Source organism: Mustela lutreola, chromosome 17, assembly GCF_030435805.1.
Source record: "Mustela lutreola isolate mMusLut2 chromosome 17, mMusLut2.pri, whole genome shotgun sequence".
Taxonomy (NCBI): Eukaryota; Metazoa; Chordata; class Mammalia; order Carnivora; family Mustelidae; genus Mustela; species Mustela lutreola.
The window spans coordinates 34,588,212-34,612,143 of record NC_081306.1 but is presented as its reverse complement, the minus strand read 5'-3'; the positions used below and the strand labels follow the sequence as shown (position 1 = coordinate 34,612,143).

The 23,932-nt window shown below is 55.2% G+C and overlaps 2 protein-coding genes across 2 annotated transcripts in view; one reads left to right on the top strand and one right to left on the bottom strand.

Moving 5' to 3' along the window:
- The window catches only part of C17H7orf50 (chromosome 17 C7orf50 homolog), a 124,174-nt gene that overhangs the window by 49,294 nt on the left and 50,948 nt on the right, over positions 1 to 23,932 (top strand). The window lies entirely within an intron of this gene.
- On the bottom strand, positions 5,867 to 15,705 carry LOC131819834 (uncharacterized). Its single transcript, XM_059155215.1, has 2 exons — positions 15,553 to 15,705; positions 5,867 to 7,826 (listed from the first exon to the last, which is right to left on the bottom strand). The coding sequence occupies exon 2, from the start codon at positions 7,808 to 7,810 to the stop codon at positions 6,821 to 6,823; it is 990 nt and encodes a 329-aa protein (XP_059011198.1). The 5' UTR covers positions 7,811 to 7,826; positions 15,553 to 15,705; the 3' UTR covers positions 5,867 to 6,820.

Here is a 23,932-nt window from a genome sequence, read left to right as displayed (position 1 = left end):
AATTATACTTGGAGAATCGAACCTAGAACTAGAATTGGAACCTAGAACTTTCACAAAATCATTTCCAGAAAGAAATTTAAACCCACATAACAGGTATTTGGGGCAAGTACATTAGGAATCAGGGTTGTTTTTCTGCTCTCAGTGTTAGCCTGTCTCAGCTCTTGCTTTCTCTTTGCTCCTGAAATCGCCTGAGTGCACTTGTCCCGCAGGAGTCAGTGACCCACCCAAGAGGCCCTCCTCCTCCTCCTTGCCACAGCTGCGGCCCTTGTGCAGTCAGGGTGAATTCTGCCCCAGTCCCTGGGACCCCCCCGCCCAATGCCTCACCATCCTGCAGGTAGCTACTGTCTCCTGCCTGCCACCCCCACCCCAGCTGGTGGTTGGGTTTACCATCAACTCAGGGAAAGGCCAGCAGAGTCACTGGCCCCAGTTCCCAGGTGCGTGCACATCAGGTCTGAGGTCTGTAGGACTGGCCGCACCCTGGCTGCTTGCGCCAAGTTGTGCAGTGTTCGTGGACGTCACATTTTAATCGATCTTGTACTTTCCTCTTGGTGACCTTTTACTTTCTGAGTTTTTTAAAGCTGTGGGGTTGACCTGAGCGTGATCTTTTGGGTGACTTGAGTGTGAATAAAGCACACGGCTGTGGCGTTGGCAGCACAGAGACCGACACGTGCTCCTCCCGGAGGACAGAGGCTGGTTCCGGGCTTGGAGCAAGGTGTCCGGTTGGACAAGGGCATGGTGGCCGCAGGGTTCCCCTCCAGTGACGGGCCCTGCAGGCTGCCAGGTGGCTTCCCTGCAAGCTTTTTCTGTTTTGTCAGGATCCTGTTCCAAACGCTTGAAGGTATTCTGAATGGTAATAGTCTAACATCTTTCAGATTTGTGTTTAATACACATGTATATCAACAGAAAATGTTGAAATGTTACGTTTTTTATGGAAACATACTAACATCTAGTGTTCTTTCCAGCTTTAGAATCCAGACATAATTCTAATCTGTAATTCTTCAAATTCTGAATGATTTAGTAACGTGGATGAGGCCGGTGTGATCTCACACCTACCGTGGACAGCCACAGACTCCCAACAAGTCCAGCACTAACGATGCCTGAGGACACCATTTTGAAAGAAATGAGTCATGAGAAAGTATAACTTCCTGTTGTGTTAAAAAAATAAATACAAATCCAAACCTTGAAATAGCCAAGACATGTCACGTAAAAATAGCCACTGCCCACTCGCCCCAGCCCAAGGCCTGTGGCCCCTCCGTCCCGGTGGCTGAGGAGGTGCTTCCCGTGGCTCCTGACGCACTATCCCTGCAGCTCCCCCCGAGTTCCCAGCACTATCCTAGCATGCTGGCCCCATGCAGAAGGCTTGCCATCAGCTCATGAGGGCTGCCAGCTGGTGGCCCTGGGTGGCTAGTAACCTGTCAGCCTTCATACGACAGGACCCTGCCTTAGGGATTTCAGTCCCCAAACCCGAGCTGATGTTTGCATGTATCAGGGATGGGAACATCTTATGGATGTCTCTGTAGAGCAGAAAGACCTTTCAATGTTAAAATCTACCCTCCAGTGGGCGTTTACTCACGCCAGGCTCTGTTTGCTGACCACATTTTACCCATGGCTCATGTAGCCCTCACTGAGCACCCTGGCATGTGGGGGCTGGTCCTGTCCCTGCCGTGCAGGTGAGAAGCCTGAGCTCAGGTGCATTTGGCCCAGGCCTCCGTCTGGCTGACTCTGGCCCACGGTCCTCGTCATTGCACTGAGAGCTTCCCACATGGCCAGTCCCCTGTAACAAGGTTGTCTTGGGGCTGAATTAGACTTCTTTACAGATTTTTATCCATCCCCAGAATTGGATGATGGGGAAACTTCAAAGGGAGTCTGGTCTGCTTGGCGTTCGTTTAGTTAAATTTGCAGATGTAGTCCGGTAACAGGTAGCACATAAAGAACAGACATGTGGTAAAGCCAGGAGGTCTGCCTGAGTGAGGGCCCTTACCCCCAGAAAGAACCCTTACCCTCATTTCCAGTTCCTCCAGGCCTGGTGCTGTGTCCCCCATCCCCGCCACCCCTGTTCTTCTGTAGCAAAGAATTGTCCCCCTGGCTGCAGAGGGACCCCTATGGTGAGAAACATTTTGCCACAATGGGAACAAGCCTGGAACCCCCAGGTTCCCGTCTTCTCCCTCTGCAGTCAGCTGCCCTAGGGCCCTCGGTAGAGTGGTGGTAGAATGGGGGCGCTACATGATGCCCATAGGGAGCTATGAACACCAGGACACCTGGCCTGCGCCGTCCTTGTCCTCGGGCGGGGCCATGTGCCCACAGCATGTGCGTGTGCCACCCTTCCCCAGGATTGCCTGGTCAGCAAGACGTGAGCGGAGTCCCGGGCAGCCGGGCTCCTATTTCCTCTGGGTGCATCTTAGGGAGAGAGAAGCTCAGTCCCGATGTTTGGAGGCTTGTTGGCAGGATTCGGCTCATGGCTGAGACCCCCAGTGCTGTGGCAGCTGCGCTTCAGAGTCTGCTGGCACTGGGAAATACAGCATGGCCTTTGTGGTGCTTATGGGGGGAAGCTCATGGGCACCGTGGGTGTGCCCGCTCTTGAGAGGCCGCCCTGCACACTCCGCCTCTCGTGTTTTCTCTTGATTATCCTGAGTGGGGGGAAGCAGAGAGCCCTTCCCCTGCATTCTTTGTGACCCTTACAAAGCCCTTGGGGGCTTTTGTGGGCTTTGTGCTCACATGCCCTCAAGCATTCAGGCCAGCACCACTTGCTATAAAAACAGAGGCCAGGGCCCAGAGAGGGGACGGGGACGGGCTCACCTTGGGGGAGTGTGTGGATGGACGTCCTGCACCATCTTCATCGGCTGCAGGCTGGCATGCAGAGGTATGTGCTGTGGGGGTGTACTATGGGCCCCCATTGGGTAGCCGTTGGCCGGGGCTGAGTGTCAGAGCCCCTGATTCTGAGTGTGTGTGTGTGTGTGTGTGTGTGGCCCAGGAAGCTGGCCCAGGGAGCAGAGAAGTGACCACCAGGCACTCCCTTCCAGATGAGCTTTGCTCTGGAGACTCAGCCTGGAGCCTGTGTTAGCAGGAGTGGATGCATTGGCACTGTCCTCCCGTCCTCTCTGGGGCTACCAATCAGTGAGACCCAAGTGGCAATCTCGTGTGTGTGCAGAGCTGTGTGTCCATGCCGTAGCGTGCCAAACCACCGCTGTCTACACTGTCCAAAGCTGTTCTCTAGAACTGCCTTCTGCAGACCCACTGTCCAGCCCCTTCCATTACGGGACGGAATGTCGAGGGTGCAGCTTCTTTCCGGCATCAGAGGCACCTTCATGCCCACTCACCCTGGGGGTATTTCATGACACCATAAAGGAGCCATCCCCGCGGTTTCGCCAATGTTGACTTTTTGGACAGCTGGGCTCCTCTCAGCCGTTGCCTGGAGCTTTCTGGACATTTCCTCTAATTTTCTGAGAGCAGTGTGCCAGTGGCACCCAGAATGCCGTGTGTGTGGCCCACAGAAGCTCAGTTAGATGGGGTCTACCAGGCTCTGCCCCAAGGGGGGCTGTGTGTGGGTGGCATGTTCTAGAATGCCAGGCTGATGGCCCGGGTCCTCAGGGAGAGGCCGGGAGCCTCAGGAAGTGGCTGTCCCTCACCCTCCACCCTCTTCATTCTGAGCCATCTTTTTCAAATCGAGGTTTGGTGGGCACCTTCTGGGCTAAAGCAACCCCCCACGGTGGAAAACCAGTTCTGTGTGTTTTCTCCTCTGTGGCTCTTGACCTTTCTCTTGGCTTGGTTCTTGAGGAGCTCCTGTTCACAGTGTGTCCTATCTGACCCAGGGCAAGGGGTGAACAGATGAGACCCACACAGGGCTAGTGTTGGGGGCCGGGGGCACCTTGGTGCTCTAGGGTCGGGTTTCCCCACCTCCTCTCCCATCGGCACGGTACCTTTTAGTGTCTCAGACACTGGGCTTCCTCATAGGATTTGTTTAAAGAAAGGATCCTGTGGCTCAAAATAAAAAGTTTGAGAACCACCGTTTTACATTCCTGTGGTTGAGTTCTAAAACTATTCCTTTAGCCAAAATACTGAGAAACTCAGTGGGATCAGATTCTCCGGGCTTGGCTTATGTGTTTGCTGTCCCAGTGTGAGTCGGCCATTTCTTAGAGGAGCCTGAGCACATGTGAGCCTAACCCCTCCTTCTGTTCTAAAACTAGCAGGCTGTTGGCTTCTATTATTGTATATTTATACATTAATTTAGATCCTTCCACTTCTGGCCATAAATGAGTAACGTCAGGGAACTTGCCATAAACCATTAAAAGCTGGATAAGATAGAGGACAGAGCTGTTTCCAGACACTGGGGCAGTGGGCAGCGCAGGCTCTTGGTCTCAGAGAGAAGGAAGGAGGCACAGTGAGCCCCCTTGTCCGGGGGCAGGAAGGGATCTGAGCAGCTCGGGTAACCAGACCACATTGAGGGGACGGGATTAGGTTTCTGGGAGGCCAGAGGAGCTGGAATGGCAGGAGATGGGACTGGAGACAGGGAGCCATGTCAAAAAAGAGCTCCCGAGGTGCAGAGAGCTGAACCTGTACGTGCCTGGTGGGGACAGTCAAGGCCGGACTGAGAACAACTACAGGCCAGCTCCAAGCCGAACAACTCCCAGAGTTTACATAGGCCTGGGCCACATTCTCTTCCACCTGGTCAGACCAGAGATATTTCTGAGCATTTGTGACAACGAGGAGAGACCCCAGAATGGGACACACCAGACCCTGACTAACAAAGCTTAAACACAACTCTCCAGAGAATCCCACAGGTCCGCAGGGAACAACATGCCTGCCGGAGTAAATGTCAGTACTCTTCAGGAGAAGAGAGCAGGGGCACCTGGGGGGCTCAGTCGATGAAGCGTCTACGCCTTCGGCTCCAGTCATGATCCGAAGGTCCAGGGATCGAGGCCCATGTCAGGGAGCCCGCTTCTCCCTCTCCCTCTGCCGCTCCTCACCACTCGTGTTCTTTCTCTCTCTCTTTTGCTTGCTCTCTCTCTCAAATAAATAAAATCTTTTTTAAAAAATGAGAGTGAAATTTAACACCCAACAAGGGAAATGCCTGACATCCAGCATCTAGTAAGAATTACTCTATCCTGTGTGAAGGAGCAGCCTTGACATGTCCATCCTGATGCCATTTGTCCTGCTTGACCCTCCCGGCGGAAGGGAGCGCACTGACTTCAGATGCTCCCAGCTCCGTCCTTTGTGCACCCTGCCAGCCCCTGCGGGCCTCGCGCCTGCCTGGGGTCCAGGGCCAAGGCTCCTGGAGTGTGTGAGCACACAGGAGCAGAAACAGAAGGGAGTGGGGTTTTAAAGCATTTAGTATTTTAATGGTTTTACAGAAGCAACTTAACAATGTAATCCAAATTCTTTTTTTTCCAAAGAAATAATGCAGATGTATCAACATCGAAGAGGCAAGTTTTTGTCCTGTAGTTTGCAGAATAACATAAAATAGTCATTAAAATAGAAGCTATCCAGACAACAGTGTTAGCCCCTAAAAAACCAGCTACCAAGACGTGGAGGAACTTGACGTGCATGTTCCCAAGTGACAGAAGTCAGTGTGAGCTGGCTCCGGACTGTGGGATGCCAGCTGCAGGGTGTTCTGGAAAAAGCAGGACTGCGGGGACAGTAAAGATGGTTGGGGGCCCGGGACCAGGGACAGGGATGAAGGGGCAGAGCATGGGGGCTTTTCAGGCAGTGGGTCCTCTGTGACACCATAACGAAGGCTGTGTGTCCACATAAACCCGTCGGAACCATGGAATGTCCAGCACCAGGAGTGAGCCCAGACGTGAACTATGGACTTGGCATGACTGCGATATGTCAGTGGAGATCCATGACTTGTGACAGACACTCCACAGCGATGTGTCAGTGGAGATCCATGACTTGTGACAGGCACTCCATCAGGGGGACGTCAGGGTGGGGGCAGGGCGTGGAGGGAACCTCTTCATTCCTTTTAATTTTATTGTGACCCTAAAACTACTCTCGAGGTTTTCATAAAAAACCAAACCTGTCAAAGGTATAGATTCCCACAACCAGAGACCCCTTTCCCTTCCACGCCTCCTTTCTCTGTTCGACCAAGAAAATCTTAATGTAAATCTAGCAAGAATTGTTAAGTGTGAATCTGCATTAAGATTAACTACTGAACTTCGTATTTTATGTTTGGTACCTTATGGTGGGCACCAACCACCTGCCAGGTCGCAGGGAGCCGGGAGCGCCATGTGACACTTGATTACCTGGCAGGGAGCCAGGAGCACCGTGTGACACTTGATCAGCCTGTGGGTGATACTCTCAGACCTCCAGTGAGGATGGTACACTTACAGAGATAAAACCGAGCTCCTTTGCACTTAGCAGTATGTCTGCGGTCCAGACTCTCTGGCAGTGTTAAAAGTTAACCAGTTAACGACCCTTTAGGGCTAGATTATAATATGGCCCCAAAGTTATTTGAACAATGTGTTTATTTTCAAGATTCTGTTGTCTGGCTGGGAAGGGACAGAGAAGGATGCCAACTCAGGCTCACGGAACTGCCCACCAGCATGTAGGACGTCTCCATCCAGTCAGCCCTGTGTCTGGACAGCTTTGGCCCTCACAGTCGCAGAGCCCTTGATTCGCAGGGTTTCCTTTAGCTGCAAGCCTTGATCTAGGGTGTGGAGCCACATGCCAGGTAGCTGGTTTGCCATGCCTTCCAGACGATCCTGTCCCCCCATTGGTGCTCACCATGCAGACTGGAGTTTCAACAGATGGTCCTATCCCCTCCCTGCCAGGAAGACCCTTTCACTTGTCCGGCTTGCTCGTCCACTGCAGACAGAGCCCTGCCTTAACTGCTGACCCTCTTTAAGGAGAAGCTGTCGCTGGGATCTGCCTTCCTGCACCGTTGGGTGATGCGCTCTGGAAGGTTCAGCAGTGCCAGCCTGCAAGGCCTATGGAGGAAGAGGATGGCCAGGGAATTCATGCAGCTCTCCCCACACAGGACCAGCTCTGCCAGGTTCATGAGCAGCTCATCCCTGGGAGAGCCAATGTCCCTCTGCAGCTTCAGCCGGGCCCGCTGCAGGAGTGCAATGTTGTAGAGGAGGCGGCAGGCAAACGTGGTCAGGGCCATGGCAAGCACAAGGCAGGGAGCGGAGGCCACATCCCTCTGGGGAGGGGCCGCCCGCCAGGCCAGCTGGACAACGATCAGGATGAAGAACGCCAGCTTCAGGACAAGGGCCAGCCCGAAGCCCAGGCTGACCTTGACGATTTCATACTCGGGCCAGGCGGTCAGCGGGTCCACCTGGCACAGGGTGGTTCTGGACAGCTCCCCAGATGTGCCCAGCAGGGCTGCCAGTCCCAGGGAGCTGCAGAAGGCACAGCCCCTGATGACGGCCAGGCTCTCCACGGGCCTCTGGGCCGCCTTGGTGGCCACGGGCAGGCAGGGCGCAGAGCCCTGTAGCAGGAACGCAAAGAGCATCACCAGCTGCACATACTGCGCGTTGAAGTAGCAGACATTGGCCAGGAAGGAGAGGGTGGCACAACTCAGGTTGGTGGCGACCATGTAGTCTGGCCGGCTGATGGCGGTGAGGGACAGCAGTGTCACCAACACGTTGGTGATCGTGAGGTCCGAAAGGAATGCGTCCAGGCCACCCCACCTGGCACGGCCCTTGATGAAGGTGGTCAGGTTGAAGAGCCCAGCCGCCAAGCTCACCGGAACCCCCAGAGCCATGTAGACCTGCAGGCACCTAGAGACGATGCTCTGTGCAGCGATGACATCCTCGACTGCTGTGGACACGCGACTCGGGTACTGGACCCATGACATGTTGTGCAAGCTCATCCCAGCTGCGTCCGAGCTGCAATGGAAGCATACCACGCTATTTACCGGCCATCACCCTGGGGTCACGAGAAGGGCGGGGGCAGGGGGCCTGCCTGGAGGAGGGCCTCCCCCGAGGAGGGTGGGAAGAGGGATTGGTGTGACTGCCAGCTTCCCTGTGGGGGTTCTGGAGCAGGGGCCTGGGTGCCCGTCCACTTCTCCCCTCACATCGGAACGAAGCTTTCTGCTCTTAAGAGACAGCTTCTTGGAATGAGGTCACGTCTTAGTCCCACTGCTAAAGCTTGTGCGCCAGGGGCCCCAATCTCCTGAAGGACTGCAGGGGAGCAGAGTTCCAGGACCCAGATTTAGAACTCCTCCTGGGCATCGTGCTCACTCAGGGCCTCAGCGTCAGGCCGGGGAACGGCCGGAATCTGCATTCTGCGACACGTGTGCATGTGACTGTCCAGCTTCTGGACCCAGAGACCTGCACTCTGTCGTGTTGACTGTGGAGACGGAAAGGGGTTGTATGTGAACGCTGGCCCTGAGGATCACAGCCCTTCCTGCTCTTTCAACCAGGACCTGTTGGTATGAGCCAAGCTGTAAAGTCCTGACTTGGGGCTTTAAATCGCAATGTGTACAGACTCACATCCTTCCTGGCTGGTCTTTTGTCACTGAAATTGTTTGGTTTCTGTATACACACATCCTCCCCTTCAGTTTTAACCAAAGAGCCCATGAAGTCAGGAGATCGCGTAGCTGCTTGTTCAAAGGAGGTTGAGGGGGTAAAATGGGAGAGTTGATGTTCGTGGAATGCTCACGCGTAGGCCTGGCCCCAGAGCCTGCTTTCATGTTCTCCCCGGGGGGGCAGCCTGGGGCCTGGCTGACAGAGTCACACAGTGTGGTCACATGCTGCCAGCACGGACTTCCGAAGGAGAGAGCACAAGCGCATGGCCTATCTTCCTGGCTACCCACCACCAGAGCCATCTCAGTAGCAGACTTTGCATCTGGAAGCACCTGTTACACACATAGGAGGTCTGACAGGTGGCCCCTTGCGTATGCGGATGTGTCATGGGCGTCCCTCCTTCCTGGACACGCCCAGTGCCCAGATGCATTGTCCTGGTTTGAAAGCCCTGGGGCACAACATGTGGAGGTGACTAGCATGTGCTTGCCTTCTCTGGCACATCAGACGCTATCCGTCCCACAGGCCTGCGGAGGTGACTTGAATACACACATTTCTCCATGTCCGTGTCTGGCTGGCATTGTCTGAGAAACACAGGGAATTGCACTGTTTTCCATCTGCTACTGCTGAAGGTGATGAGTGATTGCCAGGACGCAGAATGCCTTCAAAATTAAGAATAGTGACCCGACAGAGAGGAAGTGATTTGGAATGTTAATCTTTAATTACGGCAAATTGGAAAGAAGATCTTGTGAACATTGACCACAGGTCAGGAAACAGCATTAGGCTGGGCCGGCGTCTGATCTCTGCATCTGGCCAGTGTCCTGGGCACTTCCTGGGGCCAACCGTACTCTCTCTGCTGGTGGTTTCGGGGCGCTCATTGTCAGAGGCCCCCAGCTTGTGGCAGTCAGCTCCATTACCTGATTTGGTAGCCAGGTTCTGGGTCAGAGGGTGTAGCCAGGTTCTGGGTCAGCCAGGTGGACAGAGGGTGTACGTCCCCAAATCTGGCCGTGAGAGAAGGTCCTGGACTCATCAGCTTGTTAACTGCTTCTTGCCTTTCTCGAGAGGCAAGGGGCCTTCTTTGGAGTGCGGTGAGCTCCAACCTCACGCTCCCTTCCGTCTGCTGTGTGAGTTGTCTGGTGAGAGGTCGTGCACCTGTGGGCCCACAGCCAGGAGTGGGTGTGCTGCCGTCAACACTGCTCACAGCGCCTGTTGACCCAAGTTCTTGGTCCCAGCTCCTCGGTCTGCACTCTGGGCTCATTCAAGGAAAGGAAGTTGCCAAGGATGGGTGGGGCGCACTGGCCCCCAGTGTGCCAACAGCACAAAAAGTGGGGTGCTGCTCCCTGCCATTGGGTGCCATGCTCCCTCTCCTGTATTTAACACAAGCGTGTGATTCTTTTGCCCCAGGGTGTGGACAAAGGGTGGAATTCTAGCACCTTTTTATCCCTTCAGGATTGGGACCCAGGGGAAGGCATCCCAGCAGGTGAGACCTGATGCGCTTCCGAATCCCTGGCCTTGCGGCGGCCAGCCTAGGAAGGTCAGCAGGCTCTCAGCTTTGCCCCCTTCTGGGCCCAAGGAGCACAGAGCTTCTCCCAGCGCACCGGCTCTGCAGCAGCCTCACCCACCCCACCCACTCTGTCTCAGGCCTGAGCCTTTGCCGGGCTGGATGACCGCCAGCCTTCCCCTCACCAACACTTGTGGGTTTTATTCAGAAAGATAATAAAACGTGGAAGATATCTTCTCATGAAATTGTCCTTGATGACGGCTCTTCCAGTGAATCCCCCACCCACATCCCTGACTCTTTTGTGTCTCTCTCTCTTTGGCCTTGACAGTCCTATGCCTCCTGCCCCAGCCCTGGAGGCTCACCCCTGGAGGGGAGCAATGGGGGGCAGGGCTCATGGGAATCAGGGCCTTCAGTAAAGCCGAGTGTTCACCACTGCTGCACATTGTGGGAAGCACTTAACATGGGGTGATTTCCTTAAACCGTAGTTCTCCACAGGAGGTAGGGACAATTGAAATCCCACGTTGTGGTGGAGGTGAGCATGTCACAGAACAATGGGGTCACTCGTTCAGTGAGCCAGTAGGTAACAATGGCGTCAGGATCAGAACCTGATGGTTTGGCCCAAGAACCTGTATACTTTTAAAATTAACATACGACAAAACTTACCCTTTTTGGTGTATACCACGGATGCATCTGGTCACGTAAATGCCACCATGCACAGTAGACAGACGGGTCCATCACCCCCTAGATTCCTCTGTGCCATTTCTTGGTGCTCAGCCCGTCCCTGTGCCACACCCCAGGCAACCCTGCACTGTTGTCCCTCCCATTCAAACACTGCCAGGACATCACAGGAGCGGACTCTGGGTGCCTTCTGTGTCTGGCATGTTCCCACTGGGCGGCTGGCATCGGAGGCTCCCTGATGATGCATGGGCAGAGCTCACTCTTTGCTGTCGCTGAGCCACGTCCCAGCCGCGCGTCTGCCATTCCGCTGACATGGGGGCCTTTTCCAGGTGTGGGTGCTTACAAACCAGCCACTTGAAATATTTGTGTATACGTTTTTATATACGAGCATATGGCTTCTTGCAGGTGAGCAGAAAACTTTTTTCTTGGGTGAATACTTAGGAGCAGGATTGCTAGGTCTTGCTTTTTTAAGAATTTTATTTGGTAAATTTGACGTGGTTCACGTTATAATACGGTGTGCGGCGTGTGGCTGTGATACAGTGACGTGTTGCTGATCAGCCCGAGCTCATCAGCAGCGCAGTAGGGCCCTGGGTCAGTCACTTCCTGATTCCTGTCTGTGCCCTCGCCAGACCCCCTTCCCATCCTTTCACTGGTTTGTTCTTGTTTTTGTAGGATTGATTGATTGATTTGACAGAGAGAGAAGGCACATGCGAGCGTGGGCGGGGCAGAGGGAGAGGGAGAGAGAATCTCCAGCAGACTCCCCACTGAGTGTGGAGCCCGACGCGGGGCTCAGTCTCACGACCCTGAGATCATGACCTGAGCCGAAACCAAGGGTCGGAGCTGATTGTGCCCCCTAGGTGCCCTGGTCTGCTTTTTTAAATAGCTTTAACTTCTTTCGACTGCGCGGCTGTGGTGACCTACGGTACTTGTCCTCTGCCTCGCGGAGCGTGGTGTGCTGTGGGCCCGTGTGTGCTGCCGTGAAGGGCAGTGTGTCCTCCCTCCCAGCCAGGTGCTGTCCCACTGTGTGCGTGTGTGCTGCACTGTCTCGGTCTGTGCAGCTGCTGATGGGTGCTGGGCTCGTGTCTGCAAGTGTGAGTCAGACTTGCGAGGCTGCCAGTGTTCGCCTGAGAGGCTGTGATGTTTGGTGTCCCCTGCGAGAGCCTATGCTTTCCAGCATGGGTCTTAGCTGAGACTCCGAACTCCCCTAGAAGCCAGCCTGACCGTCTGAGGCATAACTCTACCTTGTTCTGGTGCCAGTTTCAGGCCAAGAACCAGGGCTTTGGGGGCCCTCTTCTGAGTCACACGAAAGGGCTGCCAGGGTCCAGCTCTAGGGTCCCCTGGGAGCTCTCCGTGGCCAGAGCCTTGAGAATTTTGTGTTCTTTACAGCAGCTCGTGGCTGTAGCTCCTTAAATAGGCTTTCAGAGTGGGAGGGGCATGTGGGGTGGCTTCCTGAGGGTTTGTGTACCCTTGGCCCCCCTGGGCCCTAGGTGGCCATCCAGCCTTTGCTCCGCTGGGCCCTCTCCCAGCAGCCCCTCCTCACACGTTCTGTGTTACAGGCCCACATTTATGTCCCTAGGAGCTCTGCTCAGGCACTGAACAGCAGGGTGGTTCAGTGTTTTCCCTGCATCCACATGGCCCTTCTTGTCATCCCCGTGTACGAGCAACAACTCTAGTTGCTAGGACCTCCCCACTGCAGATGCTTACGGAGTCTCTGAAGTTTTGATGTCCTTTTTTGCTGGGTGCTTTCCAGTTCTGGGCTCATTTCACATGTGATCCCAGAAAAGCTTGCAAACTCTTTCTATATGGAAAGAGCGTAAGCCTTTGAGGACGGGATTCTGCTCAGTGACTGCTGTGTCCTCAGCCTGGCCGGCGCGACCCTCTGCCTGGGGCTCTCCATGGCCCCATTGGTCTCAGATGTGAACCTCTGGGAACTGTCACCAGGACTCCTGTCACTCACGAGCTCTGGCTATGGCTGTCTCTCCACCACCAGCTCCTGATGTTGCAGGTGCATGAGAATGTGGTGGGCGCACTCCCTGCTCCATGTTCATCTAGTGAGTTACAGGACGGAGCACAGGGAAGGGAAACTGCCTCTTGTCCCTGCCCCTTGGGAGGATTCCTTCCTACTCTGTCCCAAGGCACCAACCCCATTCCCTCCTGGCCAGCTCTTCCCGCTCTCGCTCCCTCTGGCAGGACTTGGCTTTTTTAGCGCCTTCTGGTCTCGGCTGCATAAATGTTTCCATTTCATCCCAGTCTTCTGTGCTCCTGGCCGACAGGCAGCCGTGGGCCTGATGAGTCACCGTTCAGCCCATACATGGCCAAGCCCTGTGCTGTCCAGCCTGGCCAGCTTTACGGTGCTGTGGTGTGGGGAGCACGAGCTTTCGTGGACACTGGGCATAGGGTACACCCCAAGACTCAGGCCAGATGGCATGTGGAAACCGTCCACAGGCTCCCACCTCCAGACCCCACCTGGAGGCTAGGAAGGGAGTGTGACCAGCTGTGTGGCCCCGCTTACCCATACTGCGTTTGTGGGGACCTGGTACCAGGCGTCTCCCTCCTCTCCTTCCTGGTGATCCTAAGGTGCGAATACCTGAGCCGTTCTGAATGTGTTCTATGGGTTTTGGGGAAAACTTCACGGAAGTGTGAAGATGAAAAGGTTTCCACTTTGCTCCTTTCGTGTCTTCTGAGACCACCTCTGTCTTTCCTGGACACACTTACATGCACACATGTGCCTCCGGGAGACATAGCTGCTCCCTGTCTGACCCGGTGCTGGGCAGTCCGTTCCTCACACAGTGGACGTCCCTGCCTGGACAGGGACTGCCTCGCTGTCGTCCCTGCGCTTTTGTGGACACATCTTGTGTCCCTGTGTTAAGTCAGAGGCCGGAGCCCACTGTGAGAGGCTTACCTGTGTGAAGGCTGAGCTCTGGACCTCTGTGTGCTCATGGGATCTTCCTCTGACACACACCACACTCCCTGATGTCCCTGTGGCCTCTCAGCAGCCGTTCAGGGACACAGTGAGAGCCCCTTGTCTGTACTCAAGGGCCCTTCTTTTCAGACCCACCTCCCCCCCGACCACCACCATGAGAAGCTTCCCACTGGTTCAGACGGTTCCGAGGGCAGAGACGATAGGGGTCTCCTGGCCTAGGGATGCCCATTTGTATCCGCTGGCCGCTCTGTGGGCCTAGGTGTTTGCCAGCACGTCCCAGTGCCCTGGGGGCAGCCGTTCCCCCGCAGAGCTGAGCCTGAGAGAACTGTGCTCCAGCAAACCCACCCCTGGTCTAGAGACGCACACTCCATCCACCTGTCCCCACACACTTACCGAGCGCTTACGAGGAGCCTGGCCCTGGCCACCGGGTGCCACTGTCCTGTCCTCATGGACCCTCTGTGCCTTAGCTCGAGAACACCTGGTCCCTGGACCTCCAGAACCTCTGGGGACAGGCTAGGCTGTCCCCTCGCATGGGGAGCGAGACCATGCACCCTACGGAGCATCGCGCCAGCAGGGCCTGCTTTAGGGTTTGGGCTTGGGTGGGTGATTTGGAGGAGGGTCTGAGGAAGTGGGCGCTCTCTGTCAGAAAGCAGGGGCTGTACCACGACCAGGGTCCTCAGTGGTCCTGCCTGATGGGGATGTGGCATCTTTGGTAAAGGGGCAGAGCGCACACCTGCACCGGACGGTAGGGTGTGGCTGTTCCGTGGCCTTTTGCGGCCTGCTTCATGCTGGTCCCAGGACTACATGGCACTGTGCTGTGGCACACTGCTCGGCCAGGTTGGCGGCCAGACCCTGGTTTTGTTTCTATCCTCCTGCACACAGCCCCTGCGGCGATGCCACATCGTGCTCTGGACTGCAGCACCAGGCCGCCACATGGCCCTGCGGACCCCTCCCCAGCAGTCTCTGCCCTGCTGTCCCCAGCTGTTTCGTCCAGCCCCACCCTCCTCGGCCCTAACCCTCCTCGGGGCCCTGACTGAAGGGCACGTGCAGAGCCCAGCCCTGTTACCGGAGGTCCTGGAAGGCTGTGCTCCATGGGCTTCCACTGATGCCCTGCCCTAGCAGCCCCTCTGTGAGGTGGACAGCCCCATGTCGCACTCCATAGGCCTGTGGTATTAGACAGATGCATGAGCTCCTGGGTGTGTGTCCGCAGCATGGCACCCCTGAGCGCCTTCAGGAAGATTTTGTCAGACCAGGTGGCACGTGGAAGGCACTCGGGTGGTTCCTTTCCACTTACAGAGAGGAGTCAGGTGGTCATAGAGACCCTTTCCTTCCATGCCATACTGAGTGGCCCTGAACACAAAGCATGCCTTGTGCAGAAGGCTGGCTGCCCTGCTTGCCTGGAAAACTCAGGCCTTTCCTTCTTCCTAGGCTCCTCCCTCTGGGCGGAAACACCACAGGGTCTGGGTGCCCCGCCCCGCCCCCACCACAGTTCTGGAAAGGGGCCCCCCATCCCAAGCTTCATACCCCATGAAACCTATATGTTCCAGATGTGCCTCCTAAAAGACATTCGCTGTCCTCTGCCAGAATGTAACCTCTCCTGTTGCACCCTGGGATGGAGAGCCGGTGTGAGGGTGTGCCTCTGGCGGCTCTGGTCAGCACCCAGATGTGCGTGCGGACAGTTGACAGGCCTCTCCCAGCTCTGTCCTCAGGACACAGAACTAGAGCCACTGTGTGTCTTTCCTTATGAGGGGACCTGAGCGCTCTGCGCAGTCATTTGCAAGTTTAAATGCTGGCAAAATAAATCTCATTTTCGTTTTCACTGGAGCCAAGCTATTGCATAAAGAAACCTTCATTTTCAGAAAGAAATGGCACTTGGCTGTGAAATCACCCTCAGCCCACACTGTCAGCCCGCGCTCAGGCCACAGTCCCCGGGGTGGGGGCCCCCAGAGGCAGGGAGATAGAGAAAGCCAAGAGGGCCGGCAGCTCACCTGGGCGAGGCACACACGCCGCGTCCGTCTTCAGTCCTGCCTGTGCTCTGTGCTCACAGGGACGCAGGCACAGACCGTCGCTCCTGTATGGAAGACAGGAATCCAGCTGAAGTCGTTGAAACTACACACACTGCATTTTAAGCAGAGTGTGGTTTGGCCACGTGACCCAGAAAAATTCAGCTTGGCCCACGTAGAGAGGTAACTTTGCCTCGCAGACAGAAAAAGTGAGGTGTGTACCTTGCCTCCCGGCGTCTGTGGGCATCCAGCAGACTCCATCCATCCCTGCAGACTCCACACACTGACCGTTCACGAGATGGTCCCTCCCAGAAGGCAGGCAACGTCTGCAACTTAAAATAGGACCTAAAACCCCACCCATAACACAGGGAAAAGTGTTCCCAACCTGTGTAGCCCAAGGAAAGTCCCCCAGAGTTTGTCCCTTAGTGCGCTCCACCCCAGCCAGGCACTGCCCTCCGCTGCAGGGTGGATCAGCAGGCCAGAGGCCTGAGCACACAGCCTTGCAGGCCTGGGCCTGGAGCCTCCGTTGGGATCAGGCAGAGTCAGGATGCTGTTACCTGCCAGGGTCATCCACATCTGATCCTGTGCCCTGGCAAGGGGCTGGGCACAGGGCAGGTAAGAATCGCGGAGGGAGAATGGTCCGGAGCCCTGGGGGCGTGAGGAAGTAGCCCCGGGGATCCCAGATCCCTAAAGGAGATGACCTGCATAAAGGAAGCAGGAGTTCAGCATGGACCTGGAGGCTGGTGACGCTTCCCTGGCGGCTGTCCCCAGGCCAGCCCCAGCTGGAGACGTGACACGCAGAGCCCTCCTTACATGACTGCACCCATGGCAGCTGACCCTGTGTAAGATCGAGTAGCACTTGGGGGACGTTGCATGTAGCACCCAGCCCACTGGGGTCCCTGATGGCATCCATAGCCGCATGAGCTCCAGGGAAAACCCACCAAGGCTGCAGGGAGGCAGAGAGTACCCCGGGAACCCCCCCAGTCACTGAGCCCAGACTGGGGCCAGGGACCACGTGTCGTCTGATGTCTCTTACAACTTGGACTCCCCACATGGGTCCTGCTGTGTTGTTGCTGATGAGCACCTGAGAGCAAGCCACCCTGGGGCCTCTGTGCCAAGAGCCTTGAGTCCAAGCAGGGCTTAGGAGCTTGGTTAGGAGTGGGGAAGCCTCGCCGAGGTTTGAGGACCACTGACCGAGGCTAATCTCTCCAGATGGGAGACCTGAGGCTTGGACAGGGGCAGCTGGGTCTCTGTCAGTGTCGCTGGCCAGCATTCGCTGCTCAGCTCCCAAGGTGACGAGGTGCCTTGCCGTTAGAGCCGCATGGCCATCAGCTCTGCCCACTGGTACCTTCAGGGAGGCCCCCAGCCTGGAGTCAGGCCCTGACAAGAGTGTGTGGCCACAGGGGAAGCGAGGCTCCCAGCCCCCAGCTTCCAGCACACAAGCGAGCAGAGGCATCCTGAGCTACTGTGTGGCTGGCACACCTCCCTCAGCCTCCCGGTGTCCAAGCCCTTGTGCACGACCCCGGCCAGCTCTCTGGGCTCTGAGTCTGAACATGCCGCTTGCAGCTGGTGGCCGCGGGCCTCCCGCGCTTTGTCTTGTGAATGGGTTTATAGAGCTGCGCCTGCTTGTTGGAAGGGTGCCTCAGGACAATGGAGCTGGTGGGTGGGCCTCATCAGGCTCCTCAGAAGCCTGGCTGGGGATGGGGGTGCGGTGGGGGCCCTGCCCCATGTGGATGATGCTCATCTGTGGGTTCTGCTGCGTCGTAGGGGCATTGCTCCCGTGAGATCTGGGGCCCCCCAGGCAGGGTGAGTTCCCAGGGAGCAGCAACCACCTCTGTCTTAGGATTTGGGGCATCCTGCCTCCTGCTCACATGAGTTCAGGGCTTGGGGGTTTTGAGAGCCCCAATTTAGAGAAGTAAGCCTACCCTCTGGGCTCTCCCAGCCTTGCAGGGAAATGTCTGAGCTACTGGCCCAGCTGGCCTCTCCCCGCCCTGACCTCCTGGTCTTCCGTTAAGCTGAGAAAACCACATTGTCTTCCCCAGCTGCGTCCACTGGGAGGCCTGGTGTATGGTTTGGCTCCATTCTGCAATGTCCAGAAATGTGTTCCATCTGCACCGTGGCTGCTGCTAGCAGACAGGCAGTGTCCGCCTCCAGGCTGCGAGCTCGTACTGCCGGCCGCCGGCTGCTGGGCCGTGAGAACCACTACGACACTGGAGCCTCCTGTTCTTGTGGGCGCCTTGCCCGCTGGGCCCAGCCCCCCACTTGCCAGGGCTCCCACCAAGCCATCGAGACTCGGGATGAACAGAACTGCTAAGAGAAGTAGCCACGCACTAAGCCTGAATTTCTGGTGCCGAGCGGAGGGGAGAGCCCGAAGCATTGAGATGAGGGTTGTGAGGGCAGGCCGGCTAGCTCCCAGCTCCCGTTCACTCCGGTCAGAGGGTAGTAAGTCCAGCAGCGCTGCACAGGGTATCTGAGGGTTAGAGGAGTTGGCAGTCCTAGACATGTGAAGCCAGAGACCATCTGTAAACACAGGTTTCTGTCGAACAGTGTGACCTGCACAAAGAGAGGGTCCCACATGGGTCTTAGTTGGGCCGGCCTCTGCAGCCCAGCCCCAGGACCAGCCTGGAGTGGATCCCTCTCCAGCCCACTGTCCATCTATCTCTGGACACCCCAGCACCCTCCTCCTGGGGTGCCTCGAGGCCTTGTCCCCGCCTTCTGTCACACCCTGTCTTTGCATTTCTGTGGATCTGATTTACTCCCCATAGAACTGTCTGCGCCCTGGGTTTGTGTGCTTCATATCAGGATTGGGGTGTAGGAGGACATGACTTCCAGGGGGAGTGCTGTGCCGCCTCATTCCTGGCCTGGCCCATCCCATGTGTCCCACACTTCCTCAGTGCCAAGGGTAGACGTTGGCGAAGAGGTTGGAGCGTGTTGGAGCTCTGCACATGAAGAGTGCGCGCAGTTACTGGACGTGAGTGAAAGTGGGAAAGAAGGTGTGCCCACGGGGCCGCCTGTCAGCTGGCAGCATTGTTCCACTTGCACGGGAACTGGCAGCGGTCTCCCAGTGCCCACTCCTCCTCCTGTGTTCCTGGCCCCGTGTTGAGAAGGCGATGGAACAGCCCGTTCAGGGAGCAGTGGCTCTCCTGCCCACCCCTCTGTCCCAGAACACACCGTCTTGGGACGTGTTGTCTTTGTGTATAAGCACAGGATGGTCAGGCTTCATGTTCTCTGCAGTGAGAGCATCTATCCGGGGCTTTGCCCACGGCCCAGCCCCAGTTATGGACGTGACTGTGCTGTAGTGCGTGGCCTCCAGAATCTGGCACACCCACAGTCACCCCATGTTCGTGGCAGCTCTCCTCACAGTGGCTGCGGTGGGAGCGGCCTGAGGGTCCGTCAGTGGAGGAACGGATGAGAAACATCCCCACGCGGTATACAGAAAGGAGTGGTGGACTGATGCCTCCCCCAGGCCTGAGGGACCTTAGCAGCGACCGTTCTGTGGGAGAAGCCTGCCCCAGGGGACCATGTGTTCTGTGACTCCCCTGAGAGCTGTGTCTGGGAGAAGCCGATCCACACAGACAGGAAGATGAGTGGTTGCAAGGTGCTGCGGGAGCCGCCTCATGTATCCTGTTCTGAGATACCAGCACCAATGGCCCCTGCATGCGTCCCGACTTTTGTCACTAAGACATTTGTACATGTTTAAAATTGGCTTTATTTGAGACAGATGCCATGTAACTACACTAGTTATGAGAATGCGGGTCACTGACACTAGAAGCCCTAACCGTGACCCACTCCAGCGGCTGCTCCGTCACCTTGAAGGGTCTCACCTGTGCGTCTGTGGCCGATCCCTGTACTGGACTTCTGGCTCTGCTCGCCACCAAGCTGTTTGTTTTGCTTTCCTTGTCCTGCTGCTGTGTGGTCAGCAAGAAGAGGAGAGTAGGCTGATTACGGACTGACTCATCTCAGTTCCAGCCCAGGCCACAGCATGTTTCTCCGCGGCTATGGGAGATGATGGGAGCCTTGGCGGGCATGCCCACAGGTGCTTCCAGGACAGGGAGACGAGCCAGAGCTGCAACAGGCAGTCCATCTGCTCGTGTGCCCGTGGCCCGCGGCTGTCCGCTGGCTCTTTCCCGATTTATCTCCGTGCTCATCTGACCTCATGGTCACCCAAGAGCCTTGGAGTGAAACCACAGTGCCAAGTAATGGGGCCTTTTCAAACTCTGGGGGGACTTGCTTGGGGTGTCTGGACAAATGTTTTCCTGAAGAAAACCACGTTCGGGTTTTTTGTGGTCTGAACCTGGCTTCCAACACCCGCAGCCTATCTCTGCAGCCATGTGGTGAGCGCAGTCCTACCCTTAGGGCCCCAGTGTTCAGCCCGGTCAGCCCTGTCTGGCGGGCCATCTCCTCACAGAGGAGGAGCCGCGCGCGTGCAGAGGTCAGAGGTGTCCACAGAGGCTTGGGGGAGTGCAGGCTCCTCCTCCTGAGGGGTGGGGACAAAGGGCGGGCACTTTTCGGGAGTACCCTTTGCACCATGTGGAATTGTGAGTCCATTGCAGAAGCATTTCCTTGATCTTGGAGCCTTGGGAGCAGGCAGAGCCTCACAGAGACGGGCCCCTCTGTGAGAGAAGCATCTGAATGCTTCAGGCGACGGGCAGCCTGAGTGGCAGAGGCTGGACCCATGTGGCCTTCCACCTGGCCATGCAAGAGAGAGCAGGCCCAGAGGCCGTGGTCCAGAGTACTTCCCTCCTGCAGACTCCAGCATTCACCTGTGCCTTCTTAGATGGAAACTTTTCCAACAGTTTTTAGAAGGCATGTATAATCTTACGGCTAGGTCTTATGTACCTTTCTAGCCATGGCCCTTCTTTAGCTCCCTGAGATGTAGGACATTGCAGTGAGCATTCAGCTTCACTTAGTGATGAGAAATTCCAGGGAGAGGCTGCCCTGTGGACGGCAGCATGCTGAGCCTTAACTGCACAGCAGTCCAGCGTCACGGGCCCATACCTGGCTACTGTCCCTGCAGGTGCCTGGCCCTCCTGGCTCCAGCATGGCCACCTGGGGCTGCGTGGACTTGGCATGGCCAGCGTGTGTGTGTGCATGTGGGCGTACACATATATGTGGGTGCAGATACCTGTGGACTGAGCGCTCGTCTCCAGTGCTGCCAGGGCTGTGTCTTGGTAAAGGCACAGTTTGCTGCGCATTCTGCAAGCCTTGTGCAGTCTGGGCCTATGTCTGCAGGGATAGCTTGTGAAGGACAGTCCCTTCGGGGGATGTGTAGCAGGCTGTCTGCATTTCAGCAGCTGGTTTGGGGGTGAAAGCCGCCGTGGAAAATCACTGAGTTACATCACCAAATATGACCCACCCAACCCCATCCACATCAGGGCTAAAACCCGTGAGAAGCACCCTCTCGTGGCACAAACATGGGTCCTACTGGCCCAGCGCACCGTGGCCCATAGTCGGCCGCCCTGCTGAGTGAAGGTCTGCCGGTGGCCACTGGATGGAGCTCCACAAACATGCCTGTTCTCCAAGGCTGGAAGATGGTTTAGAGTCATGGTTGGTCGGCCGAAACTCTAGAATGTCCCGGCTGGTCTCCTGGCATCTTGGGCTCTGGCGTCTTATTTCCCAGGTTCACATGATGTCAACAGCAGATGGGCCGAAAGAGCCTCTTGTTAAATGGTTTTAAGTATCAGGAGAAAGGTCGAGAACGCAATAGGCGCTCAACAGATGCTTTGTACTAAGGACTCCTGTCTTACGTGCACGATCGACAGAACAAGGCAAATCATAAAAAGTCTTTAAACTGTATCTTATTTATTAAGATATTATAGGTATCTTCAAATTCTTTCATTCCTGGATAACTCAGTCACTTTTCAGCTTTATGAGAGCTCACTGTGTGCACAGCATGTTGACCACTTGCCAAGGGGGTCACACACACACACACACACACACACAAACCCCAGAACTGCTGGGGCCACCAGGACACTCATTCTGTCCTCAGCCCTCAGGATGTGGTCAGGGATCTTTAAATTTTTATTCTCAGGGAAGAATAACATTTTCAAGAGTCATAAGGCTGTCTCTGCTGGCCTTTGTGGGCAACCTGTGCAGTGGTGTTTGCAGTACACTCTGCTACCATCTGAGGCTGGCCACAAACGGTCATATTACTGTCATTGTAACCGAGGAGCTACAGAGAAACAACCAGAGATGGCAGGATCTGTGTCACTAGGGGAAATGCCGATTTTAGGTTAATACGTTCTGATCTATGTCCTATGCCCCTGGAAATACATTTGAAGAATTCCAAAATTGGGTAATACGTATCAAATAATTTAAATCTTCAAATGTGTGGGGTTTTTTTTAACAGGTTTTTCTTCCTCATTTATGTAGAATTTTAGGCCAATGGGTACATCATAATTTAACAGATGAGAAATGAAAAAGCCCCCAAATTCTCCAAGTGATTTTAAATTAAGAACAGGACTTGTAATTTAGCATCTTAAGCATTTATTCCAGGTTTATCTTTATCAGGTGCTTTCTATAAAAGAATGTTGACTTATCAACATGTCTGTCCCAAATAGCAGCACGTCTGGTTTCCTATGATAAATTCTATAACCTTCACGAAATAAACCTAAGATTAAGCTCATCTTTTGGAACTTTAAGCATGGCAAGATAGATATGTGTTTGTGGATTAATAAAATTAATGAGCTTGGAACATAACGTTTCACTGGGAGAAATACAGATTGGTCAATTAAAATATATATGTAATCTTTATTTAGCATTGAGTTCACAGTCTACTTTAGCTTTTTCCAAATAGTTCCTCATTCTTATCTCAGCCCAAAAGTCTTTCCATTTTTTTGGCAAGTTCGCAGAAGTGCTGGAAGCTCCCATACCTGGAAGAGAAGTGTCAGGTCACAGCAGATTGATCCAAGATGAATTTAGCACAAGAATGTGGATGAAGAAATGTGAAATGGACAGTAGGTTCTGCAGCATGTGGGGTTGGTGGCAGAGGTGTCCCCAGCAGGGAGAAGAGCGTGTCTCACGCTAGTGGTGGGGGTCTCTGTTAGAGGTAAGGGTCTGCACGGGAGCCCCAGCCTGCCTTGGGCCTGTGCTCCACCAGGAAAAGCTGCCAGGCTGCCAGGTGCCTCAGGGGCCCTCTATCACCAGCACACGTGGGTGTTAGGATCGGGGGAGGGATCTCTGGCAAGACCCACTCAGGCCCCCAGAAGGGGGGTCTGGAGGTCACCAGAAACAAGCCAGTTTGCAACCAGAGACACTGAGAAATGGAAAACAAATCAATAATTTTAGATCCCTCTCCTGTTTGAGGGACCTCAGCTGGGGTGAGGGACTCTGTCACTCCTCTCTATGCTGTTGGCATTTCCCTCTCTCCTAGGAGCTCTTTCTCCTCAAGCAAAGAGCAGAACAGGTAAGCAAGGAAAAGGGTCTTTTTATTTGAAATAGCACTGCCACTACAAACCAGCCCACCCGCTGGATCCCGTTTCCACTAATAACGGTGCTGGCTTCCTGATCCAAGAGCCTGGCTGTGTGTGGTGGACCTTGGCCTGACCCCTGTCTGGGGTCTGACTGCCAGCTGGGACAGAACTAGAGATCCAGCAGTAGCAGGCATGTTGGAGGTGAGAGGTTCTACGGCTGCAGTGTTGGGACCCGTGCCGTCACACTGGTCACTTAGGAACACCAGACTTTCCCAGGGGAGCCATGGCCTCGGGACTACCCATAGTTTAGCTCACAGCTGGAGTAGGGTGGAGGGGGTCAGGCCTGAGGCTTTCAGGATTTGAAAAGAAACTCCAGTGTATCTGAAGACCTGCAGCAGCAGTTGGGGGGGGGGGGTGCACCCTTGGGTAGAACTAGCACATTCCTGACAGAAGCAACCTGGAGACCTGTCTCCTTCTGCCTCGGATCTACTGCCAGGGCCCCACAGAAGTGGTCTGGACTTTCACAGCTAGCAGGGCCGAGCAGGGCCAGGGCCCTGCCATCCAGTGTACTTTACGGATCCTGCACAGGCAGACTCTTCACTCAGTCCCATCCCAGCATCCTAGAGGGGATACATTATGCAGATGGAAAAAAACAATGGCAACCAAGTCACGGACTAAATTTCCCAAGAGATCAGGACCAAATGGAGCAACTTCCCCGCATGGAATGTGGCAAAAAATCGAGCCACACTCTGTTATCCTCAGACCAGATGTGTCAGAACTCAGAAGTTTTCAGGTTATCACAAGTTAGTATGTTAATATCTCCACTAGGGAACTAATATCCAAAATACATAAAGAACCCCTACAACTCAGTAGCAAAATAAAATCTGATTACAAAATGCGGAGAAGGTCAGAAGAGACATTTCTCCAAAGAACACGGACGGCCAACACATACA

What these genes read in the sequence shown, in the direction of transcription:
- LOC131819834 (XM_059155215.1), bottom strand. Translation starts at nt 7,810, where the DNA reads ATGAGCTTGCACAACATGTCATGGGTCCAGTACCCGAGTCGCGTGTCC.